The sequence below is a fragment of the Marmota flaviventris genome, chromosome 1 (assembly GCF_047511675.1).
Source record: "Marmota flaviventris isolate mMarFla1 chromosome 1, mMarFla1.hap1, whole genome shotgun sequence".
Taxonomy (NCBI): domain Eukaryota; kingdom Metazoa; phylum Chordata; class Mammalia; order Rodentia; family Sciuridae; genus Marmota; species Marmota flaviventris.
In genome coordinates, this window is record NC_092498.1 from 19,450,164 (window position 1) to 19,475,036 (window position 24,873).

At 37.0% G+C, this 24,873-nt stretch overlaps 1 protein-coding gene and 1 long non-coding RNA gene across 2 annotated transcripts in view; one reads left to right on the forward strand and one right to left on the reverse strand.

Moving 5' to 3' along the window:
• The window catches only part of LOC139705688 (uncharacterized), a 106,580-nt gene that overhangs the window by 49,820 nt on the left and 31,887 nt on the right, over positions 1–24,873 (forward strand). The window lies entirely within an intron of this gene.
• Positions 1–24,873, reverse strand: part of Agbl3 (AGBL carboxypeptidase 3) — a 72,933-nt gene that overhangs the window by 41,431 nt on the left and 6,629 nt on the right. Inside the window, exons 4-7 of the mRNA XM_071613992.1 lie at positions 16,260–16,367; positions 6,759–6,897; positions 4,338–5,117; positions 1,329–1,491 (exon numbers count right to left, since the gene is read on the reverse strand). Coding sequence (XP_071470093.1) covers positions 1,329–1,491; positions 4,338–5,117; positions 6,759–6,897; positions 16,260–16,367 — 1,190 coding nt within the window. The remainder of the gene's footprint in view (positions 1–1,328; positions 1,492–4,337; positions 5,118–6,758; positions 6,898–16,259; positions 16,368–24,873) is intronic.

Consider the following 24,873-nt stretch of genomic DNA (forward strand, 5'->3'; position numbering starts at 1 on the left):
TTTAAGGAGAACATTTAAGAGAAAACCTAGAATGGAACACTCCCCCTGCATATATCTATATCTATATCTATATCTATATATAATATTATATATAAATATATATGTATAAATATATATATTTATTCATATATATTTTTATATATCCTCAGTAATATTTATACTGGGGATTGAACCCAGGGAACTTTACCAATGAGCAACGTCGCCCCTGTCCTTTTTATTGTTTATTTTGAGACAGGGTCTCTCTGAGTTGCTGAGCATGGCCTGGAACTTGCTGTCCTTCTGCCTCAATCTCCTGAGTTGCTAGAATCACGGGCATGTGCCATGATACCTGGAAAACCTCTATATTTTAAACAAAATGTATATTACGTGGAAGACCTCTTTAAACTGTAGACTGGTTGTTCAAGAAACTGATCCATTTTGTGTCAGAAAATATGTCAATAGACAAATATTAAAATATTATTAATATTTAAATATTAAAATATCTTAACAAAATGGGATCATTTTATAGGAGTAATAAAATATACCTATGAGTACTGACATAACTTTATATAGGGACAGTTTCAGGTACTGGGGTTGATTTCGCTGATCTTTCTGAAGGAACAAATACCCTTTGGGTAGTAAACCTATGCTTTCTGTAAATAGCTCTTCTACCAGATCATCCTTTCCTTTTTATATCTTTGGGTACTAATTGTCTCCAGAAAATAAAGAGTACTTCCCAATAAGTTCTTTATAGTTGAATTGGTTGGTTGACAACCTAAGAGGAAGTCAACAGGAACTTTTTTGTTGTTGTTGTTAATCTAAAATCTTTAAATAATGATTAAAAAATTTTCATATCTTTTGTAACTGAGTAGTTTCAACATTTTTATAGTCTGAAAATGCACTCTATTCTTTTCTCATTCTAATTTCTCTGTATTTTTGAAATACTGATCATTGATTTTTTTCCTGGTAAAATTCTAATAAATACTATATAATATATAAAAGATAATATTTTGTAGGCTAAAAGCACATCTTTTAGCCTATACAATTAGGAACTGAATATATACTAAAACAATAAATAAAGATCCCCAAACTGATGAAAATGGTCAACAGAGGAAGCTTTGTAAAGGCCAAACATGGGGTATTAAGAGGGTGGGACTATGGGAATTTTTGACTTCTCATATTTTCAAACTGTTGGTCATGAACAATTCCACATAGTTATTCGAATGGTCAGCTATATAAATCAGTCAAATGACTAACGAAAAGCAGGTTACTGAATAGGATTTTTCATTTGATTGTCCTACACAGGCAATATTTAGTAAAATAAAAATTTAAATCTTAAAGATACTTACTTTATCTGGACAATTTTTACTCAGCATAAATGGGAAGATTCGTTGCTGTAAGTATAATGCTTTAGTTCTGTCACTACCATCACAGCCATACATGAAGATGTTCTCTTTCCTACTATGTCCATGGAGATCACAATATAAAATAACCTCTCGCTTCTCCATCAACCTACCAAAAAGAAAAAGAACAAATTACTAAATATTACCTCTGAATTTTCTTCTGTGGGTACAATTCTGTATTTATAAATGTAAAATCCAAATAAATACAGTTTCTTATATCCTAAGCTTTCAATTTTTCTCTTTTCTTACCTATGCCACATATTATTATTAATATACATTTTTTAAAAATGTAATAAGTTCCTGTTTATTATATATAAAATCTGAATGCTGCAGACCTCCTCTCATAAGAACCTTACTCTCAAGACTTTCTCCCAGCAAGTTCTAGTCTATTGTTCTGGTTTTCTGTTATACTCAGAAAACAGATCACTCCTGTTTTTGCTCATTACTTTTCACATTGATTCTGGAAGACTGGAATGTCTTCACCCTTCATCTTTATAAATGTAATTGCTACCCACCCCATCCTTAGAAACCCTTCTCACGTTTCACTTCCTGCCTGACTAGCAGAGACCATCTATTTTTGTCTTTTCAAACTCCTATAGTGCTTTATTGGTAGCATTTCCTTGGCACTTGTCTAGAAAGGTTTCCATATTTTTGATATTTAAACTCATCAGGGATGGAAAATGCTTTTAATCTTCTAGAACAGCACATAATAAATACCCAAACATTTCTTAAAAATTGAATGCCTGAGAACCTGGTGTTGAAGCCAAATAATAGTTAATTCTTAATTAATGTGGTGGCTAAATATCATTCTGAGAAAAATGGTACCAACCTTGAATTGAAAATTTGGTAATAAATTTCTAATAAATATTTTAAAGAAATTATTATACATTCTGTAAGGCTACAATCATAACTTAGCACTCAATGATTTTAAAACAATAAAAAATAAGACTCTTGGGCGGGGGTTGTGACTGAGTGGTAGAGCACTAGCCTAGCAAGTTTGAGGCCCTGAGTTTGATCCTCAGCACCACATAAAAATAAATAAAATAAAGGTATTATGTCCAACTACAACTACAAAATAAATATTTAAAAAAATAAGACTCTCAAACTGACTAATGAAAATGACTAACAGAGAAAGCTTTTGAAAAATATAAAAACGTGGTGTTATGAGCACTTTTGTCTCTTTTTCATATTTTCAGATCTTATATAGCACTATTATATTAATAAAAATTAAACCATTTGTTGTTATATATGGAAGAATACTAAAATGTTAGCAGTAGTATTATAATTATATATTTGTAACAAAACTATTAAAATCTAAAATAAATTATTTAAAGCATTACTTTTAATAAAAACAATTCTTTAAACTATAATAAAATTTTAAACTGAAATCTGTTATATTAACTACCCTTTATCTCATTTGTTGCCAAATAAATTCTAATTGATAACATACTTTGACAAAAAGCCACTGAAAGATCATTATAAGTTTTTAGAATACTAACTAGATAAGCATAAATATCAAGTGAATAACTTAAATATGAAGTATGCTGTGCAATTTTAAACCCCAAATTCCTCATTTTAATGACTCTTTAGCTTTTTATACATGAGTCAAAAAACCCCTGTACTTCTAAATAATCTATTCCTAAAGAAATATTATTACTTCAAAAGTAAAACAGGATATTAAGATATCTTAACTTATATTAATTAAAATAATTTTAGAGAATAATTTAGATTTTCTTCTTATCCACAGGTAACTAAGATACTGTATTTTATATTTTACTCAGATCTACTCTCTCTTATTCTAATATGCTTTAAATATACTTACTCTTAGATCTACTTACAACTGGTTCACCTTTGCACACATATAGGACCAATTTCTTATTTTATTTACCTGCCTTTGATTAATTGCACTGAGGTATTTCTCTTTCTTAGAAATCTTTCCGAAATTCACTGAATAGACTTCTGCCTGTTAACCTTCCTCAAAGGCAATCTAACAACTGACACATTTGTCCATAGAGACAAGCCAAGAGTTTATGGTATGTAATCCATCATGTGTCAGGCCAGGACATTCAATTAACTTTTTTCTTTTTGCACTTGACAAATCACATTGAATGCAATTAGAACTCTCAATGTTCTAGTCCCTATTCTGAGCATATTAGTAATAATCTTCTCATTTAGTTCTCTCAACTTTGAGGTAGTCACTCTTGTTTCATAGATGACAAAACTGAGACTTAGTTTTTTTAAATTGCATAGTTAGTAAATGATATAACAGAGATTTCAATGTGATATGCTTATTCTGAAATCCCTGCTCTTAAACAAAAAAGTTAAGAGACTTTGAACTAGGAATGGGTGTTCTCTTACTCCAATAAATCTCTCTACTGTAGCACATGTCTATTCCTCATTGTTGTTACCATAATCCATCAAAGAATTCACCCAAATAATAAATAATTAAATGTTGTGTACATTTTACTCTTCTAGACTCTTTGGAAAATTTAAAGCTGATCAATTTTCCTAGGGGCAATAAAGATGACGTTCATGAAAGTTTAAATAACTATGAATCTCATAGTTAGACTCATTCAGCAATGTATGATCAACACAGTATCAGCTCTGTGAAATGTAGTTACTATTCACTTATAAGGGATTCAAGGATCCCACTGTAAACATCACTACTACTGTTAGCTTTAGCAAGCAACCATATTTGGGATATGCAAATTTAGCTATTATTTTCACAGAGTCATCAAAACATTCTGGGCTCTATTTCATTAATTTAAGGGAAAGATTTTGAATCCAGTGGCATAATGCCAGAAAATTATAAAATCAGTTGGGAAGAATGGGGATGAAATAAAATAGTTTCAAAGTCTCTTAAGAAAATTAAAGTAAAATTAATGGGATTGTGGGAGCAAAATTCTTGCTACCAAGTTTACTAATTAAGCAGAGATAATCTGAGGCTTCTTTTACCTGTGGATCATGTTCCGTGTGTACCAAACAGAAGGAAAAGAGTCCTTCAGGAGGGAGGTGTAATTGCGGTTGAGGTCGCGCCCAGCTAAGGAGCACCGGTAGTTCCCCACAATGACACCATCTGGATTCAGCATGGGTACCACCTTGAAGATGAAAGTGTCCCGAAGCAACTGGGCGTCACTTGAGTCTCCTAAAATGTAATCTAGGAAGCCTTTCATGATCCAGGAGCTGTTGGTCTCACCCGGATGGACCCTTGCGGTCAGAATCACGGCCTTCCTCTTCCTGGAGTCCGAGTTCTTCAGGGGCGTGGTGATGGTCAACACGTACACCATGTTCCTGGCGAGCGTGTGGCACAGGACACGGGTTTTGCAGAACTTGGACCGTACTGGGTCATTATTGATGCCAGAAAGGTATTCTTGCAGGTTGGTGTAAGTGTATGGGTAGCAGTGCGCAAAGTAGCAGGTGTCCTTGTTGTGTGGAAACTGGAATGTCCACGTGAGGGAGAAGAAGTGGCGGCCTTCCTGGCCCAGGTTATTCTTGTAGTACCTGATCTGGTCTCCTATTCTCTGCCAGCCAACGTTGTGAGCCTTGGCCTCTTTTTCAGAATAGAAGAGTGGGCGCATGCCCCGATTGTAAAGGCTAGTGGGCTTGGTGAAGTTGACAATGGTGAATCTGTAGACAGTTTCTGCTTGGGTGTTAGAGACTTGGAAATAATACCACTGGGTGTGCTTGTTTGTGAAGAGGTCAGGGCGCACAGTCAACTGGTACTCGTATTCTGCCCTAATACATGAGAAAGGAAGGGGGAAAGCACATTAGAAGGTAAAAATTAAATCTGAGTTTAAGTTAAATGAAGAAAATTATTTTATTTTTATCTGTTTTACATATCCACAGAATTTTTTTTTTTTTTTTTTTTTTTTTTTTTGCGGGATACAATGTTTACTTAGGCTGTATTCAATAGCGAGTAACTTCAAAAGATAAAATTCTGAAATTTTCTCTTTCATTGGCTGAAAACCTGCTTCTGTGCTAATTCTAAGTCCTTTGTATTTCTTTGTGTTCAAGAGAGCACAATAAAAACACAGGCTTTTGAAAAATTATATATTTCCAAGTAATTGTTTTCTAGAAAATAAATGATTAATGAAGTATTGATAATAAGAAAAATCCATATGTCCTTCTTTGTTTTAGGCACATTTCTATTTTTAATTGATTTTTTAAAAAGATAAATGACAGGGGAATGCATTATAATTCTTATTACACAGAGCACAGTTTTTCATGTTTCTGGTTGTATATAAAGTATGTTCACACCAGTTCGTAAGACACATTTCAATTCTAGGGATATGAAATGGTTTTCATTGAGACTGACTATATCACATAGATTCATTGATCATATGTAAGTTATAAAATTTGAATTCCTTCAGTACAATAACTTCTTTAGTACAAGGACTACATTTCATAACTATGTGAATCCCAACTAAGTCACTGAAGATGATGTGAAATAAGGCTCTTCCAGCAAACTCATGGGCTTGATGTTCTGCCTCACTTGAGCCCAGGGCAATGGAGCTGCCGGACCATGAACTGAACCTCTGAAATCTGGAGACAGGAAGAATGGACCAAGTTGGAGGTAGAGAATTGCCCTTGTATCTACACAAGGGCCCAGGGAGAAGGCATGGTCTATGAAGAAGTGGGCCTTCATCAGATTCTGAATCTGCAGGCACTTTGACTTTGGATTTCTCAGGCTCCAGAACTTGCTAAGGATCAAACCCAGGTCCTTTCTCAAGTTAGGCAAGCACTGAACTACACCACCAGCCTAGAAAATGTTATTGTTAAGAGATGTTTAATTTTACCAAAATAGTATTCTACATTTAATGTAACAACTGTATAATTTTATTTTTTTGTTTGAAAATATGAACTATTTTTTAAAATAGTAAGATTGCAAGTATTTTATTTGTTTCATAATGAAATACAGTTTATTCAATAAGTATTTATAAATAACATACTCTGGAAAAAAGATATAAAATTATATTCTAAATTTCCAAAATTTTAATGCTTATTTGTATTATAATTTAATTATTTATATTTTGATTAATCTTCATGTTGGAAGTATACTGAATATTAATTTTTTAAAGTAGAAATAATAAAGAAAAATCTCTATTCTGACCTTTAGTATAAACAAGCTGCTTTTATTACAAGCAAATGTTATTGGGATGTGTTACTCTGAGAATATGGGATTTCTATTATGTAGTCAATGCTTTTTATTATTAAAGAATAAAATACAATTATAGAAAAGTGTCAAATAAGGACAAAAATGTTTCACTGGGATATTGTTTATATCGCATGGTTAGTTGGGACTTTTTTTTGTATACCTAATACAAAAAATAAATAGTTGATGGTCTGGTCCCTCAAATAAAAATTATTAAAACCTACACTTTGACTACCTTCTGTAGATTACCACTCTCAAACCTTGCTTCGAACATCAAAGTATTGTCACAGGTGTCAACAGGTGGCTTCAAGGGTGTTCGATTGCCCCCAACTCGGGAATACACAAAACAGGGCTCTTTGTAAGCTGATAAGAGAGAAGACCATGGAGATGTCAAGACATGACAAAAGTAGAGACATCTAAAGTATGCCGACTATTCCACATAGAGTTTGGAACTACACCTCTACTAATATGAAGATTGTAAATCTAAAGTTATTTGTTACCAATTTATATAGATTTGGATTGAAGTTAAGAGACTCTAAGAGTACTTAGAATAGAAAAGCAATACCTAAATTAAATTTACATATTAATCATATTAAAATATTCATTCCACTTCTGCTCATGATAGAGTAACTAGTCCTGAACTTTACGAAACTTTTACTGTAAATGACTGTGAAATATGAGTTCCTTCCATTACTTTGGACAACACATATAATAGAACTAACTACAGTTACTGAAAAGAAATAAAATATATGGAGTGAACCCATATTTAGCCCTGATTTTATGCACAGGGGTACTTTCTGGACCAAAGTTGGGGGAGGTTGCACTTAATAACATGACAGCTTTGTTGCGTTGAGGTAAGATTGCTTTTTTTTTTTTTTTTTTTTTTGAAGCTGCTGAAATTTGTAAGGCAGAGAGAAGAAAGCTACATAGAGGAAGAGCCTCAGCAGTCTAGAGGTTCCCCAGTCCTTCACTAAGGGTGTAGCTACAGGAAGGGTGAGACTTAGAAAGAAAGGAAGAAGCACCACTGGGGGCATACAGTTTAGGAATACCCTGGAATTCCAATGTATTCATGATGGAAATATTTCCTAGAACACCCTGGGCATTCAATTGTAACTCCAGAAAGCCTGTACCCTAGGTATAAGCACCATGATCAAAAGTAAGGGTAGGATAAGATTAAGATAAAAATTAGTCTGCCTGGGTGTTCTACCACTGAGCTGTATTCTGAGCCCTTTTTATTTTCTAATTTGAGGCAAGGTCTCCCTAAATTGCTAAGGCTGTCCTCAAAATTATGATCCTCCTGCCTCGGCCTAGGATTATAGGTGCATGCCCTTATAAAGCGTGCATGCACGCGTGCGCGCACACACACACGCACAAGCCACAGTTGTTGGGGACTGCCTCTCCTAACAGCTAAGGGTTTCTACGGGTCTGGAAACCGTTCTGTGCTCTTACCCATTCTGTGCTCAGACCCAGGAGATGTTTTGATGCTACTCTGTTGACAGTCCTATCTTGCTTCACCATCCCCCTTTAATCTCCCTTAATTCTGACCACCCTTTTGTAAATTCATTAAATTTCAGTAAACTATCTTACATTACCCTATATGTGCCATCTAATTCCTGGAGATACCCTTCACTGACTTGCCTATTGGATCTTATTTCAGTTATGTATGGATATTACCAAGGGTTCAAAGGAGATAACAATGAACATTGTTAACACTATAACAAGACTCATGACATTTTATTTATACCTTGTTCTAAATTATTGAGTAGATCAGGAGTATTTTGTACTTGTTATGGATTTTATACTACAATTTCTGTTTCTAAGGCAGGTTAGCCATGTTAATATTTGAAATCAAATTTTTAAAAATCTGAAGTACTTCTCTCATTCTAGTTATTTAAAAATATGAATGTAATCATGATTTCTAGATTTACTTACTATATAGGAAATGGCCCCTGTGAATTTCTCTTCATCTTGTTAATATTTTAAAAATACATCACTAAGATATCAAACAGCAATGGTGAAATTGTTTAGGAACCCCATCATTCCTCACTTTAGTGCTTCAGGAACAGTACAGTTTAGAATATGGGATGAGACTTCTGTGTTTGATTATTAACACTCTCTTATCATAAAAGCAGACGGATTTTGCACTGATAGATCTCAAAGTGTAAATATTGATTGTGAATGATATCCTGAGATATAGTCGTGGATATTATTTGCAATATGGGGTGTTTTCTTCTTTTTCAAATATGATAACACTAAGAAATGCATTGAACAGGTGTGCAATTAAAAGAAACCCATCTGAATGATTGCATGAATGTGAGCCATAGATGGCCAGTGAACAATAGTTGCAGAGCACACTAGATTTATCTTTGAAAACTTACATGAGGCAGAATTCATTCTAAATATAACTTTCTGTTCTAATGTTCAACATGAAGCCTTATTTTATTTTATTTTATTTTTTTTTTTTTTAATTTTTTATTGTTGGCTGTTCAAAACATTACATAGTTCTTGATATATCATATTTCACAATTTGATTCAAGTGGGTTATGAGCTCCCCTTTTTACCCCATATACAGATTGCAGAATCACGTCAGTTACACATCCATTGATTTACATCTTGCCATACTAGTGTCTGTTGTATTCTGCTGTCTTTCCTATCCTCTACTATCCCCCCTCCCCTCCCCTCCCCTCCCCTCCCCTCTTCTCTCTCTGCCCCCTTTACTGACATTCGTTTGTCCCCCTTGTATTATTTTTCCCCTTCCCCTCACTTCCTCTTGTATGTACTTTTGTATACCTCTGAGGGTCTCCTTCCATTTCCATGCATTTTCCCTTCTCTCTCCCTTTCCCTCCCACCTCTCATCCCTGTTTAATGTTAATCTTCTTCTCATGCTCTTCGACCCTACTCTGTTCTTAGCTACTCTCCTTATATCAAAGAAGACATTTGACATTTGTTTTTTAGGGATTGGCTAGCTTCACTTAGCATAATCTGCTCTAATGCCATCCATTTCCCTGTAAATTCTATGATTTTGTCATTTTTTAATGCAGAGTAATACTCCATTGTGTATAAATGCCACATTTTTTTTATCCATTCATCCATTGAAGGGCATCTAGGTTGGTTCCACAGTCTAGCTATTGTGAATTGTGCTGCTATGAACATCGATGTAGCAGTGTCCCTGTAGCATGCTCTTTTTAGGTCTTTAGGGAATAGACCGAGAAGGGGAATAGCTGGGTCAAATGGTGGCTCCATTCCCAGCTTTCCAAGAAATCTCCATACTGCTTTCCAAATTGGCTGCACCAATTTGCAGTCCCACCAGCAATGTACAAGTGTACCCTTTTCCCCACATCCTCGCCAGCACTTGTTGTTGTTTGACTTCATAATGGCTGCCAATCTAACTGGAGTGAGATGGTATCTTAGGGTGGTTTTGATTTGCATTTCTCTGACTGCTAGAGATGGTGAGCATTTTTTCATGTACTTGTTGATTGACTGTATGTCCTCCTCTGAGAAGTGTCTGTTCAGGTCCTTGGCCCATTTGTTGATTGGGTTGTTTGTTCTCTTATTGTCTAATTTTTTGAGCTCTTTGTATACTCTGGATATTAGGGCTCTATCTGAAGTGTGAGGAGTAAAGATTTGTTCCCAGGATGTAGGCTCTCTATTTACCTCTCTTATTGTATCTTTTGCTGAGAAAAAACTTTTTAGTTTGAGTAAGTCCCATTTGTTGATTCTAGTTATTAACTTTTGTGCTATGGGTGTCCTATTGAGGAATTTGGAGCCCGACCCCACCGACTGTAGATCGTAGCCAACTTTTTCTTCTATCAGACGGCGCGTCTCTGATTTGATATCAAGCTCCTTGATCCATTTTGAATTAACTTTTGTGCATGGCGAGAGAAAGGGATTCAGTTTCATTTTGTTGCATATGGATTTCCAGTTTTCCCAGCACCATTTGTTGAAGATGCTATCCTTCCTCCAATGCATGCTTTTAGACCCTTTATCAAATATAAGGTAGTTGTAGTTTTGTGGATTGGTTTCTGTGTCCTCTATTCTGTACCATTGGTCCACCCGCCTGTTTTGGTACCAGTACCATGCTGTTTTTGTTACTATTGCTCTGTAATATAGTTTGAAGTCTGGTATCGCTATACCGCCTGATTCACACTTCCTGCTTAGCATTGTTTTTGCTATTCTGGGTCTTTTATTTTTCCATATGAATTTCATGATTGCTTTCTCTATTTCTACAAGAAATGCCGTTGGGATTTTGATTGGCATTGCATTAAACCTATAGAGAACTTTTGGTAATATCGCCATTTTGATGATGTTAGTTCTGCCTATCCATGAACAGGGTATATTTTTCCATCTTCTAAGATCTTCTTCTATTTCTCTCTTTAGGGTTCTGTAGTTTTCATTGTATAAGTCTTTCACCTCTTTTGTTAGGTTGATTCCCAAGTATTTTATTTTTTTTGAAGATATTGTGAATGGAGTGGTTGTCCTCATTTCCATTTCAGAGGATTTGTTGCTGATATACAGGAATGCCTTTGATTTATGCGTGTTGATTTTATATCCTGCCACTTTGCTGAATTCATTTATTAGCTCTAATAGTTTCTTTGTAGACCCTTTTGGGTCTGCTAGGTATAGAATCATGTCATCTGCAAATAGTGATAATTTAAGTTCTTCTTTTCCTATTTTGATGCCTTTAATTTCTTTCGTCTGTCTAATTGCTCTGGCCAGTGTTTCGAGAACTATGTTGAACAGAAGTGGTGAGAGAGGGCATCCCTGTCTTGTTCCAGATTTTAGAGGGAATGCCTTCAGTTTTTCTCCATTGAGAATGATGCTAGCCTGAGGCTTAGCATAGATTGCTTTTACAATATTGAGGTATGTTCCTGTTATCCCTAGTTTTTCTAGAGTTTTGAACATAAAGGGATGCTGTACTTTGTCGAATGCTTTTTCCGCATCTATCGAGATGATCATATGGTTCTTATTTTTAAGTCTATTGATGTGGTGAATAACATTTATTGATTTCCTTATATTGAACCAGCCTTGCATCCCAGGGATGAATCCTACTTGATCATGGTGCACAATTTTTTTGATGTGCCTTTGTATCCGAGTGGCCAGAATTTTATTGAGGATTTTTGCATCTAGGTTCATTAGGGATATTGGTCTGTAGTTTTCTTTCTTTGAAGTGTCTTTGTCTGGTTTAGGTATCAGGGTGATGTTGGCCTCGTAGAATGAATTTGGAAGTTCTCCCTCTTTTTCTATTTCCCGAAGTAGCTTGAAAAGTATTGGTATTAGTTCCTCTTTAAAGGTTTTGTAAAACTCTGCTGTATACCCATCCGGTCCTGGGCTTTTCTTAGTTGGTAGTCTTTTGATGGTTTCTTCTATTTCCTCAATTGATATTGGTCTGTTTAGGTTGTCTATATCCTCCTGACTCAATCTGGGCAGATCATATGACTTAAGAAATTTATCTATGCCTTCACTATCTTCTAATTTATTGGAGTATAAGGATTCAAAATAATTTTTGATTATCTTCTGTATTTCTGAAGTGTCTGTTGTGATATTGCCTCTTTCATCTCGTATGTTAGTGATTTGAGTTCTCTCTCTTCTTCTCTTCGCTAGCATGGCTAAGGGTCTGTCGATTTTGTTTATTTTTTCAAAGAACCAACTTTTAGTTTTGTCAATTTTTTCAATTGTTTCTTTTGTTTCGATTTCATTGATTTCAGCTCTGATTTTAATTATTTCTTGCCTTCTACTTCTTTTGCTGTTGTTTTGCTCTTCTTTTTCTAGGATTTTGAGATGAAGTATGAGATCATTTATTTGTTGGTTTTTTCTTTTTTTAAGGAATGAACTCCAAGCAATGAATTTTCCTCTTAGAACTGCTTTCAATGTGTCCCATAGATTCCGATATGTTGTGTCTGTGTTTTCATTAATCTCTAAGAATTTTTTAATTTCCTCCTTGATGTCTTCTATAACCCATTGATCATTCAGTAACCTATTGTTCATTCTCCAAGTGATATATTCTTTTTCCTTCCTTCTTTTATCGTTGATTTTCAGTTCCATTCCATTATGATCAGATAGGATGCATGGTATTATCTCTACTCCTTTGTATTGTCTAAGAGTTTCCCTGTGACATAATATATGATCTATTTTTGAGAAGGATCCATGTGCTGCTGAGAAAAAAGTGTAACTGTTTGATGTTGGGTGGTATATTCTATATATGTCAATTAAATCTAGGTTATTAATTGTGTTATTGAGTTCTATAGTTTCCTTATTCAACTTTTGTTTGGAAGATCTGTCCAGTGGTGAGAGAGGTGTGTTGAAGTCTCCCATGATTATTGTATGGTGGTCTATTAGACTCTTGAACTTGAGAAGAGTTTGTTTGATGAACATAGCTGCACCATTGTTTGGGGCATATATATTTATGATTGTTATGTCTTGTTGGTGTATGGTTCCCTTGAGCAGTATGTAGTGTCCCTCTTTATCCCTTTTGATTAACTTTGGCTTAAAATCTATTTTATTTGATATGAGTATGGATACTCCTGCTTGTTTCCGAAGTCCATATGAGTGATATGATTTTTCCCAACCTTTCACCTTCAGCCTATGTATGTCTTTTCCTATCAAATGCGTCTCCTGTAGGCAGCATATTGTTGGGTCTTGTTTTGTGATCCATTCTACTAGCCTGTGTCTCTTAATTGGTGAGTTTAAGCCATTAACATTTAGGGTTATTATTGAGATATGTGTTGTTCTTCCAGCCATATTTGTTTATTTATGTTACTAAACATGGTTTGTTTTCCACTTTGATTATTTTCCCCCCTTTAGTGTCCTACCTCCCACTGTTGGTTTTCATTGTTATTTTCCATTTCCTCTTCCTGTAATGTTTTGCCAAGGATGTTTTGAAGAGATGGTTTTCTAGCTGCAAATTCTTTTAACTTTTGTTTATCGTGGAAGGTTTTAATTTCATCTTCCATCCTGAAGCTTAATTTCGCTGGAAACACAATTCTTGGTTGGAACCCATTTTCTTTCAGTGTTTGAAATATGTTATTCCAGGATCTTCTAGCTTTCAGAGTCTGTGTTGAAAGATCAGCTGTTATCCTGATTGGCTTACCCCTAAATGTGATCTGCTTCCTTTCTCTTGTAGCTTTTAAAATTCTCTCCTTGTTCTGTATGTTGGGCATCTTCATTATAATGTGTCTAGGTGTGGGTCTCTTATGATTTTGCACATTCGGCGTCCTGTAGGCTTCTAGGATTTGGGGTTCTGTCTCATTCTTCAAATCTGGGAAGTTTTCTCGAATTATTTCATTGAATAGATTGCTCATTCCTTTGGTTTGAAACTCTGTTCCTTCCTGTATCCCAATGACTCTTAAATTTGGTCTCTTGATGTTATCCCATATTTCTTGGATGTTCTGCTCATGGTTTCTTAACAGTCTTGCTGAGCTGTCTATGTTCTTTTCAAGTTGATATACTTTATCTTCATTGTCTGATGTTCTGTCTTCTAAGTGTTCTACTCTGCTGGTAGTATTCTCAATTGAGTTTTTAAGTTGGCTTATTGCTTCCTGCATTTCTAGGATTTCTGTTTGTTTGTTTTTTATAACCTCTATTTCCCTGTATAGTTGATCTTTTGCTTCTTGGATTTGTTTATGTAATTCATTGTTGAAGTGATCTTTCATTGTCTGATTTTGCTGTCTGATGTCTTCCTTGAGACTCCAGATCATCTGAAGCATGTATATCCTGAATTCTTTATCTGACATTCCATCAGCTGCAGCTATTACCTCTTCTAAAGTTGAGTTGACCTGCAATGCTTGTGGTCCTTTCTTTCCTTGTCTCTTCATACTGTTCGCGTTCCTTTCTTCTTGGTGAAACTGTTGTGCTATTGAATTTTCCCCCTATATATTTATATTGGTCTTGTATAGTTGCAAAGTCTCCCTCGCAGGCACGGGCGGCGGCTCTGCCCCTCCGCCAATTGGGGCAATGTGCCTACCACGCCGGCAGGCCGCTGGGCCTGCTCTGCCAGTCGGTAGCAGGTCCGCCGTCCTTGCAGGCGCGGGCGGCGGCTCTGTCCCTCTGCGGGCCGCTAGGCTTGTTCTGTCGGTGGTCGCAGTTCTGCCTACTTTGCAGGCGCAGGCAGCGGCACTGCCCCTCTGCAGGCCTCTGGGGCTGTACTGCCAGTGGGTCGCAGGTCCGCCTACTTTGCAGGCGTGTGGGGGGGGGGCGGCTCTACCCTTCCTCAGGCCACTGGGCCTGTTCTGTCTCTCGGTTGCAGGTCTGACGTGTTCTGATGGTGGTCTCAGTTCCGACTACCTTGCAGGCGCGGGGGGGAGGGGGCGGCTCTGCCTCCCAGCAGGCCGCTGCTCCTCTTCTGCCGGTGGGTCGCAGGCCCGCCTACCTTGCAGGAGTGATTGGAAGCTCTGTCCCGCCGCGGGCCACTGGGCCTTTTCTGTCGGTGGTCACCCTTCCCCTACCTGGCAGGCGAGGGGGGTGGGGGGCGGCTCTGCCCCTCAGCAGGCCGCTGGGCCTGCTCTGTGTTTGGTCCCAGTTCCCTCTACTATGCCGGCGCAGGGGGAGGGGGCGGCTCAGCCTCTCAGCAGGCGGCTGCTCCTCTTCTGCCAGTGGGTCGCAGGCCCGCCTACCTTGCAGGCGTGATTGGAAGCTCTGTCCCGCCCTGGGCCACTGGGCCTTTTCTGTCGGTGGTCACCCTTCCCCTACCTGGCAGGCGAGGGGGGTGGGGGGCGGCTCTGCCTCTCAGCAGGTCGCTGGGCCTGCTCTGTCTTTGGTCCCAGTTCCCTCTACTATGCCGGCGCAGGGGGAGGGGGCGGCTCAACCTCTCAGCAGGCGACTGCTCCTTTTCTGCCGGTGGGTCGCAGGCCCGCCTACCTTGCAGGAGTGATTGGAAGCTCTGTCCCGCCCTGGGCCACTGGGCCTTTTCTGTCGGTGGTCACCCTTCCCCTACCTGGCAGGCGAGGGGGGTGGGGGGCGGCTCTGCCCCTCAGCAGGCCGCTGGGCCTGCTCTGTCTTTGTTCCCAGTTCCCTCTACTATGCCGGCGCAGGGGGAGGGGGCGGCTCAGCCTCTCAGCAGGCGACTGCTCCTCTTCTGCCGGTGGGTCGCAGGCCCGCCTACCTTGCAGGAGTGATTGGAAGCTCTGTCCCGCCCTGGGCCACTGGGCCTTTTCTGTCGGTGGTCAACCTTCCCCTACCTGGCAGGCGAGGGGGGTGGGGGGCGGCTCTGCCCCTCAGCAGGCCGCTGGGCCTGCTCTGTCTTTGGTCCCAGTTCCCTCTACTATGCTGGCGCAGGGGGAGGGGGCGGCTCAGCCTCTCAGCAGGCGGCTGCTCCTCTTCTGCCAGTGGGTCGCAGGCCCGCCTACCTTGCAGGAGTGATTGGAAGCTCTGTCCCGACGCGGGCCACTGGGCCTTTTCTGTCGGTGGTCACCCTTCCCCTACCTGGCAGGCGAGGGGGGTGGGGGGCGGCTCTGCCCCTCAGCAGGCCGCTGGGCCTGCTCTGTCTTCGGTCCCAGTTCCCTCTACTATCATGAAGCCTTATTTTAAAGTAGCTGCATAAACTAGCACTTCTTCAAAAATATAATTAGTTTAAATTGATAATTGAATCAAATATTTCAACCAATATTATGGGGACAGGGACTTTATAGCAATCTGAAATTTCTACTATTAACAGCAGAACAAATATAACTAAGACATTAACCAAGGTGTCCAATTATATATCACAGCAATGTGTTTCATTATGCACTTACCATCTTCAGCCAGATAAACCACAGTGTCTTCCTTGGAGCTTGAATAAAGGGGTTCCATTTCTAGACCTGTTGGGATATATACTGGCTCAGGATAAAAAGGAGTCCAATCTGGAAGAAAGAGAGGGCACTCTTTGAATATTACTTCAAAATAAAGTGGGCAAATTATATTTTCAGATTATTAATTGATATATATATATACATATAGGCTAAAATGAAGCATTTTATTAAGGGGTAGATATTACCAAGGGTTCAAAGGAGGTAACAATAAACATTGTAACACTATAACAAAACTCATGACATTTTATTTATACCTTGTTCTAAATTATTGAGTAGATCAGGATTATTTTGTACTTGTTATGGATTTTATACTACAATTTCTGTTTATCTTGAGCCCTTGATACCATTCTATTCCCCTCTAAGAGTCTTGTTCCACCTCTTATTCTTCCTGTCCCTGCACTCTAAGCCTCTTGATTGATAATGGTGTCCTCTAAGCTTATGAACATATTACAGATTTTTTTTTGTACATTAAGTAAATTTGGGTCAGGATTTTTTTCTACATGGATATTAAGTTGTTATAGAACCAATTCTGTTTTTTTAGTATATAATCTTTTTATTTTTTATTAGAGCTTTTCAATTATACATAGTAGTGAGTTCATCCTGACAAACTCATACATGCATGGAAGTCAATTTCAATTCATGATCCTCCTTTTCCCTCTTGTCCTCTCCCCTCTCCTATTCTCTTTCTTCTACTCTACTAGACTTCCTTTTACTTGTCTATAATTTGTATTGATTAGTCCTATATGTTATCCTATCCTGCCTTCTTTTACTCTAGCTTCTTCCTATGAGAGAAAATATTTGATCTTTGAGTTTCTGAGTATGGCTAATTTCGTTTAGCATGATATTCTTCCATTTCTATCCATTTACTGACAAATTCCATAATTCAATTCCTTTTTATGGCTGAGTAGAATTCCATTTTATATATATACTACAGCTTCTTAATCCATTAATCTGGACATCTGGGTTGATTCCATAATTTAGCTATTATGAATTGTACTGCTATAAACATTGATGTGGTTGTGTCGCTGTAGTATGCTGATTTTAGATCTTTTGGGAAAATACTGTCATGGTATATAATCTTTTTTGATGTGTTGTTGACTAATTTGTTAGTATTTTTCCAAGGATTTTGCATCAATATTATTATTGGCCTGTAGAGTTCTTGTAGTCTCTTTGACTTTGGGTTATGGCACCAATTCTTGAAAAGACGTTTCTTGACCCCATTAGATTGCTTTGGTGCTTTTATTAAAAACCATTTAATCAAAATTGTGTTGGTCTATTTCTAAACTTTTTATTCTGTTCCAATGATATATTAACATTTTTGCCAATTATTTGTGCCTATTTAAAAAATCTACCAAAATATACTTCTATTCATTGCTTACATGGTGAGAAAGAACTCAAATATGTAAACGAAACATTTACTAGGAATTACATTTATGAAAAGCAAAACAAAGAAATACCGCTCACTGATTTATCACAAAGGAAATAACATATTGGTTAAGAAATATTGCATTGCCAGTATGCAGGTGTCTCACTCATGTCCCCTTCCTACCACTTGTCTTTCTGTCCCCTTTTAGCTTTTCAATAATGCATTTACTTCCTTATTTTCCTTTATAGTTTTACCACCCAAGTGTTCATATATATTCAAGTGTGCAATGTAGTTTAGATATAAAACTATAGTTTTTTCTACTTTTGAACTTAACATAAGTCAAACCCCATACTATTCTTCTGTGCCTTCTTCCATGATGATATTTATGAAATCTATCCACATTGTGGCAATTTGCTATATATTGTCCATTTTCTTTGCTATATGTTATTGTCTAAGTATGCTATAATATTATCATTTTTACTTGACTGGGTTGTTTCAGTTAGGGCTAATGAACAGTGGTGCTATGAACAGCTTTTTATATATATATTCCTTGGAGTACCTGTGCTCATAATTCTTTGGCGTATATACTTGGGAGTAAAAATTCTAAGTAGAAGTATGTATATCTTCAACTTCAGCAAATAATGCTAAGCTGTCATCCAAATTGTTCATCTTAATTTATACATCTGCCATCAGATGATGAAAGTTCTATTTGCTCTACATAATCACTATTGCTTAGTATATGTGAAATTTAATTCTAATATGCCTATGGAACAATACTCCGCCTTACTAACAATCAGGTAAATGTAAATTAAAAACACAATGAGACACCACTTCATAATAAGATTGAGTACCACTGTTTCATGTTTATTGGACATTTGGATATCATTTTTATTATGTGCCTATTAGACTCTCTTGCCCAATTTCCTGAAGGGTTGCCTTTTACTTATTCCTTGTGGAAATACTTTCTATATCCTAGAAATGACCTTTTTGCCCAGGTGTAATTTTGGTTGTCAATGTGACCGGATTGAGAGATCCTAGAGAATGGTAAGGCACACTTTTGGTGTGCCTGTGAGGGTGCTTCACAGATGATCAGCATGTAAGTCAGCAAACTGGGTGGGAAGACTCACCCAAATGTGGGTGGCACTGTGCAGTAGGCAGGGGGCCTGGATAGAACAGAAGCAGAATGGGGAAGCTTGTTCTGGCCTGCAGCTGACTCTTCTTAAGTGCTGCTTTTATTGCAGCTACCCCCTCAATCATGGACATCACACTCCAGATTTCTTAGGGCATCAGTGACTCTCCAGGGCATTCTGGGCCTTGAGTCTTGGATTGGAGCTGTATCACTGAGCTCTCTTGTCTGAGGCTTCCAGTTTCCTGGACTGAGTAGCTACTGGTTTCCACTCTCCTGTCTGCAGGTGGCCACTGTGGCCATGATTCAGCCTCTGATCATGATCCAGTCTAAGAAATTCCCTTATAATTATACATACTGGGAAAGTTTTTGTGGTGCTGGCTTGGGGAGAGTAACAGCAACCTCCACCAAAACTCTACCCAGACAATCCACCCACTCTTCCTTTGGAATGAGAGGCTTAATCTTTAATAGGACACTGATAAAAATAATTTCATTGGGGAAGGGAAACAATGGGAAAAAAAGTACTACCATTGAGTGAGGGGCTGGCATAGGTGCCATTTTCTGTTTCTATGTTTGCCTATTCTTGACATTTCATACAGATGGAATTACATTTGTACCTTTGTGTCTGGCTTATCTTAGCATGGTGTTTTCAAGGTTCTCTTGTCTTGTAGCATGTATCAGTACTTCATTTCTTTTTATGGCCAGTTAATATTCCATCATGTGACAAACCACATTTGTTTATTCATTCATGTGTTGATGGAAATTTGGATTTTTCCATGTTTTGGCTATTACAAATAATGCTATTAACATTTGTATGCAGTTTTTTCTTTGGGCATATGTTTTCACTTCTCTTGGGTAGACCTAGTAATAGAAATGCTGAGTCTCTGACTTTAGCTCTGACTTTCTGAGGCAATGCCAACCTCTTCCAGTTTCTCTACATCCTTACCAACATTTGTTATCTGGCTTTTTGATTCTAGTCACTTAGCTGATTTAAAGTTGTATCTTAATGTTGTATTAATTTGTATTTCTCTGATGACTAAAGATGTTGAACATGTTTTCATGTGTTTATTGGCCATTTGTTTATCTTCTCTGGAGAAATGTTTTATCGGAACCTCTGCACGTTTAAAACTTTTAAGTTGTAGATAAACACAATACCTTTATTTTATTTATTATTATGTGGTGCCAAGGATTGAACCCAGTGTCTCATGAAAGCTAGGCACGCATTCTACCACTGAGCTACAACCCCAGCCCGCTTTGCACATTTTTAAGTTGAATTGTTTGTCTTTTGATTTTTGAGTTGGAAGTGTCTTTAATATATTGTAGATGCAAGTCCTTTGTTAGATACATAATTCACAGTTTTTAATTCTATGGGTTATATTTTCATTTGCTTGATAATTTCCTTGGAAGCATAAACACTTTCAGTTTTAATGAAGTCTAATTTATCTGTTTTTTTTTTTTTGTCCTGTTCTTGTTTTGATGTTTTACTTAAAAACTCACTACCAAATTCGGAGTCAGGAAGATTTTGCTGTTTCCTTCTATAAGTTTTATAGTTTTGATTCTTACACATTTAGGTTTTGATCCACTTTGAATTAATTTCTGCATATGTGTTAGTTAATAAGGGTTGAACTTCATTTTCTTTCCTTTGCATGTGACTATATATCAACTTGTCCCAGAACCAGCTGTTGAAAAGACTTTCTTATTGAATAATCTTGTCATGCTTGTCAACAATCATTTGTCCACAGACACATGGATTTATTTCTGGATGTTTAATGTAATTTTATAGGTACAGGGAATCAAACCTGGGGTCTTATACATGCTAGGCAAGCACTCTGCCACTGAGCTACATCCCAAGTCCCCTTGCCCTTTACATTATTTTTTTAGTTTTGAGACAAAGTCTTGCTAAGTTGCCTAGGATGACCTTGAACTTGTAATCCTCTTGCCTCAGCCTCCCAAGTTATTCAGTGGTCTATATGTCTACCCTCATGACAGTATCACACTGTTTAAATTACCAGTAGGTTTTTAGTAAGTTCTGAAATCATGGAGGTATGATTCCTTAAATTTTTTTTCAAGTTTTTATTTTTTCAGAGCTATTCAGGGTTTTTAAATTTTCCATATAAGTTTTAGGATTCACATGGCTATTCTACAAGACAGCCAGTTGGTATCTAATGGGAATTTCATTTAATCTGTAGATCAATTTGGTAAGGACTACCACTGTAACCTAGGAAGTCTTCTGACCCATGAATATGGAATATTGATCCATGTATTTATTAGATTTTTAGATCTTTATTTCTTTCAGCAATGATCTTTAGTTTTTAGAATATAAGTTTTGCACTCTTTTCTTTAATTCTAGCTATTTTATTCTTTGATTTTCTTTAAAGTAGAATTGTTTTAAGTTCATTTTAGGGCTGTTCATTATAAGAGTATAGAAAAATAATCGAATTTTGCTTATCAACCTTGTGTTTTGCAACCTGGCTGAACTCATTAGTTCGAAATAAATTTTGTTTAGTGAATTCTTTAGGATTCTCTATATCCAACCATGTCCCATGGCTCATAGCCCATAGCGCACCTGCTGCTGCTGAACTCAACAAGTCCTGCAAGGCCTGATGTGCTTCCTGCTGGGCTCCCTGCCAGTGGTGCTTATCCACACAGGCCAGGGGTCATGTCCCCCTGTGATCCACAATTCCAGTGCCTCCAGTGCTGTAGCTAGAGCCTCTTCTAGTCGTGCTTGACTCTGTGGATACTGCCAACAATGGAGCCTGCCTTCAGACACATCACTTGTGCTCCACACCCCTGGTGTCACTACTCTGATTGCCAAAGGTCCCCACTGCCAATAACGCCTGCCCCTGCAGGGCCTCTGCATACCTCACCCACATTCTGTGTCCTCCAGCACTGCCCCTGCTACCAGCAGACTTCTGGCTGTGACTGGTGAACAGTGCTTACTCCTCTGGGTCCTAAAGTCATATGCTACCGGCCATCAACACTACAAACTACAAACTTGAACTATTTCATAAATACCTGTACACTAAACCACTGAGACACCTGCAGATACTGCTAACATTGATTATAGCTAAAGAATCCACATGGAGATTGCACCACTGTGCCCACTCAGAACCAAAACCAGTGTACCATACCAACCAACACCCAATGACTGTCTGTAGGAAAAAGCTTTTCCCTATGAAAGCTAATCTGCAAATTTAGTTCAGACAACTGATGTAACAGATGTGTAGAGAACAATCTAAACACACAAGAAGCATGGAAAAGCAAAGAAACATGATACTCCTGAAGGAACATAATAATTCCTCAGAAAAAGACTCTCCAGTAAAGGGTATCTATCAAATGCCTAAAAAGGAATTTAAAATAATGATCCTAAGGAAACTTGGTGAGATACAAGAGAATACAAACACACAATTCAATGAAATAAGCCAAACAATTCAGGATCAGGATGAGAAAATCAACAAAAATAAAATAAAAAGTCAAACAGAAATCTTAGAACTAAAGAACTCAATAAATTAAATTAAAAAATACATTTTAAAAATACCTCAACAATAGATTAGATCAAGTAGAAGAAAGAATTTCTGAACATGAAGATGAGTCATTTGAAATAACTTAGACAAAAACAGAATGAAGAAAGCCTATGAGATTTATGGGACACCATCAATGATTGAATTTTTGAATTATCAATATTTCCAAAGGAAAAGAGGAAGAAAAAAGCTTAATAGGTTTAATAAACTATTTGCCTTAATAACAAAATCATAGCTGAAAACTTGCTAGATCTTGGGAAAGAAAGGAAAATTAATCACAGAAGACCCAAAGAATACCAAATAGATTTGACCAAAAAAAGAGTCTTCTCTGTCAAAAGTACATAAATTGCTAATTCTAAAATCAGCAAGAGGAAAGAGGCAAGTCACATTTAAGAGAACCTCTATTAGACTAACAGCAGATTTCTCAGCCTCATAGGCCAGGAGGAAATAGGATGGCATACTCAAATTTAAAAAAGAAAAAGCAAAACAAAAATGAAAAGCTGTTTCTCAAAAATAAAGGAAAAAATAATACTTTCTAAAACATGCAAAAACTGAAGGGATTTGTCATCACTAGACCAGCTTTATAAAACATCTTTCAAGGACTCCTATATCCAGAAGCCAAAAGACTGTATTACCATCATGAAAACACAAAAAAAGAATAAAATTCACAGGTGAAGCAGATACACAAGTAAAAAAGAGAACCAAAACTGTACAGAAAACCATCAAGTCATAAAGAAGGGGGGGGGAGAGGTGCTCGCGTATGCAGAAAGGAATAAATTATGATAATAAAAACTATCAGAAAACAATGAACAAATTCCCCAATTAAAAGATATACTCTGTACATGAATAATATGTCAAAATATACTCTACTGTCATTTATATCTAAACAGAACAACAACAACAACAAAACCTAAAGATATAGACTGGATGAATAGGAAAAACAAGACATAATGATATGCTGCCTAAAAGAAAAAGAAATTCACTTTATTAGTAAAGCTACACTATAGAAGTGACCCTTCTAAAAGGAAAAAAAAAAAATACATGCATATGGAAACCAAAAGAGAGCAGGAATAGCTATGCTTACATCAGATAAAACAGACTTTAAGTCAAAAACTTTTTAAAAAGACAAAGAAGGTTACCATATAATGATTAAGTATTCAATTAAACAAGAGGGAACAATAATTACAAACATATATGCATCCAATGCTAGAGCACACAATTATTATGTAAAGAAAACATTATTAGACCTAAAGGGAAAGATAGACTACAATGTAATAATATTTGGGGACTTCATCCCCTAGTTTTCAACAATGGACAGGTCATCCAAATGAAAACTCAGCAAAGAAACATCAGACTTAAAGTATACTATAGAACATGGACCCAACAGGTATTTACAGAACATGTCGTTCAAGAGCTACAGAATTCAATTCTTTTCATCAACATAGGGAGCATCCTCCAGCATAGACCACATGTTAGGTTACAAAGGATCATTAGAGGATATTTATGAACAGCTGCACACCATCAAAATGGAAAACCTAGAGGAAACGGAAAATTTTCTGGAAATATAGCAAACTAAAATTACAACTTGAATATACAGAAAACCTGAATTAACCAATAATGAGCTATGAGAATAAGTCAGTGGAAAGGAAAAAAAAAACGTCTCCCAAGAAGAAAAGTCAGGACCCTCATCATGGCTTTACTGTCAAATTCTATAAAACATTTAAAGAAGAACTAATACCAATTCTTCTCAACCTACTTCAAAAAAACCAAAAAGGAGGAAACCTCAACAAACTCCTTCTATAAGGCCAGCACTATCCTGACATTAAAACCAGTCAAAAACACCATGACAACAACAAAAACTAGAGACCAATATATCGCTGACGAGCACAGATGCAGAAAGCCTCAACAAAATATTAGAGAAAATGAATCCAATACCATGTTCAAATGAGATTTATTCCAGAGATATAAGAGTGGTTCGATATATGCAAATCAATAAACATAATTCAGCTCATCAGTAAGTCTGGAGGACAAAGACCACGTGATCACCTCAATAGACATAGAAAATCCGTTTGATAAATTTCAATATCCCTTCATGATAAAAACTCTCAGAAGGCACACACTTCGACAGGACAGAGGACACATGACAAACTCACAGGCAACATTATGCTAAATAGGGGAAAGCTGAAAGCCTCCCTAAAATTTGGAACAAAGCAATGCCAATGTTTGCACTCCCATTAACACTATGCTGGAAGTCTTAGTTAGGGAAGAGGAAAAAGAGAAAGAAAGGAAGGCAGGTAGGAAGGAAGGGGCATCTAAAGTGGAAAGGAGGAAGTTAAATGATCTCTCTGTTTGCCGATGACATGATCTTATATATAGAAAACCCTAAGGACCACCAAAAAACTGTTGGAACCGATAAAGAAATTTAGTAATGCTGCAGGAAACAAAATCAATATAGAAAAAAATAGTGTTTTTAAAAATCAAGAAAGCATCCCATTCAAAAGTTTTTTTGCAAAAAATTTAATTATCTAGAAATAAGTTTAAGAA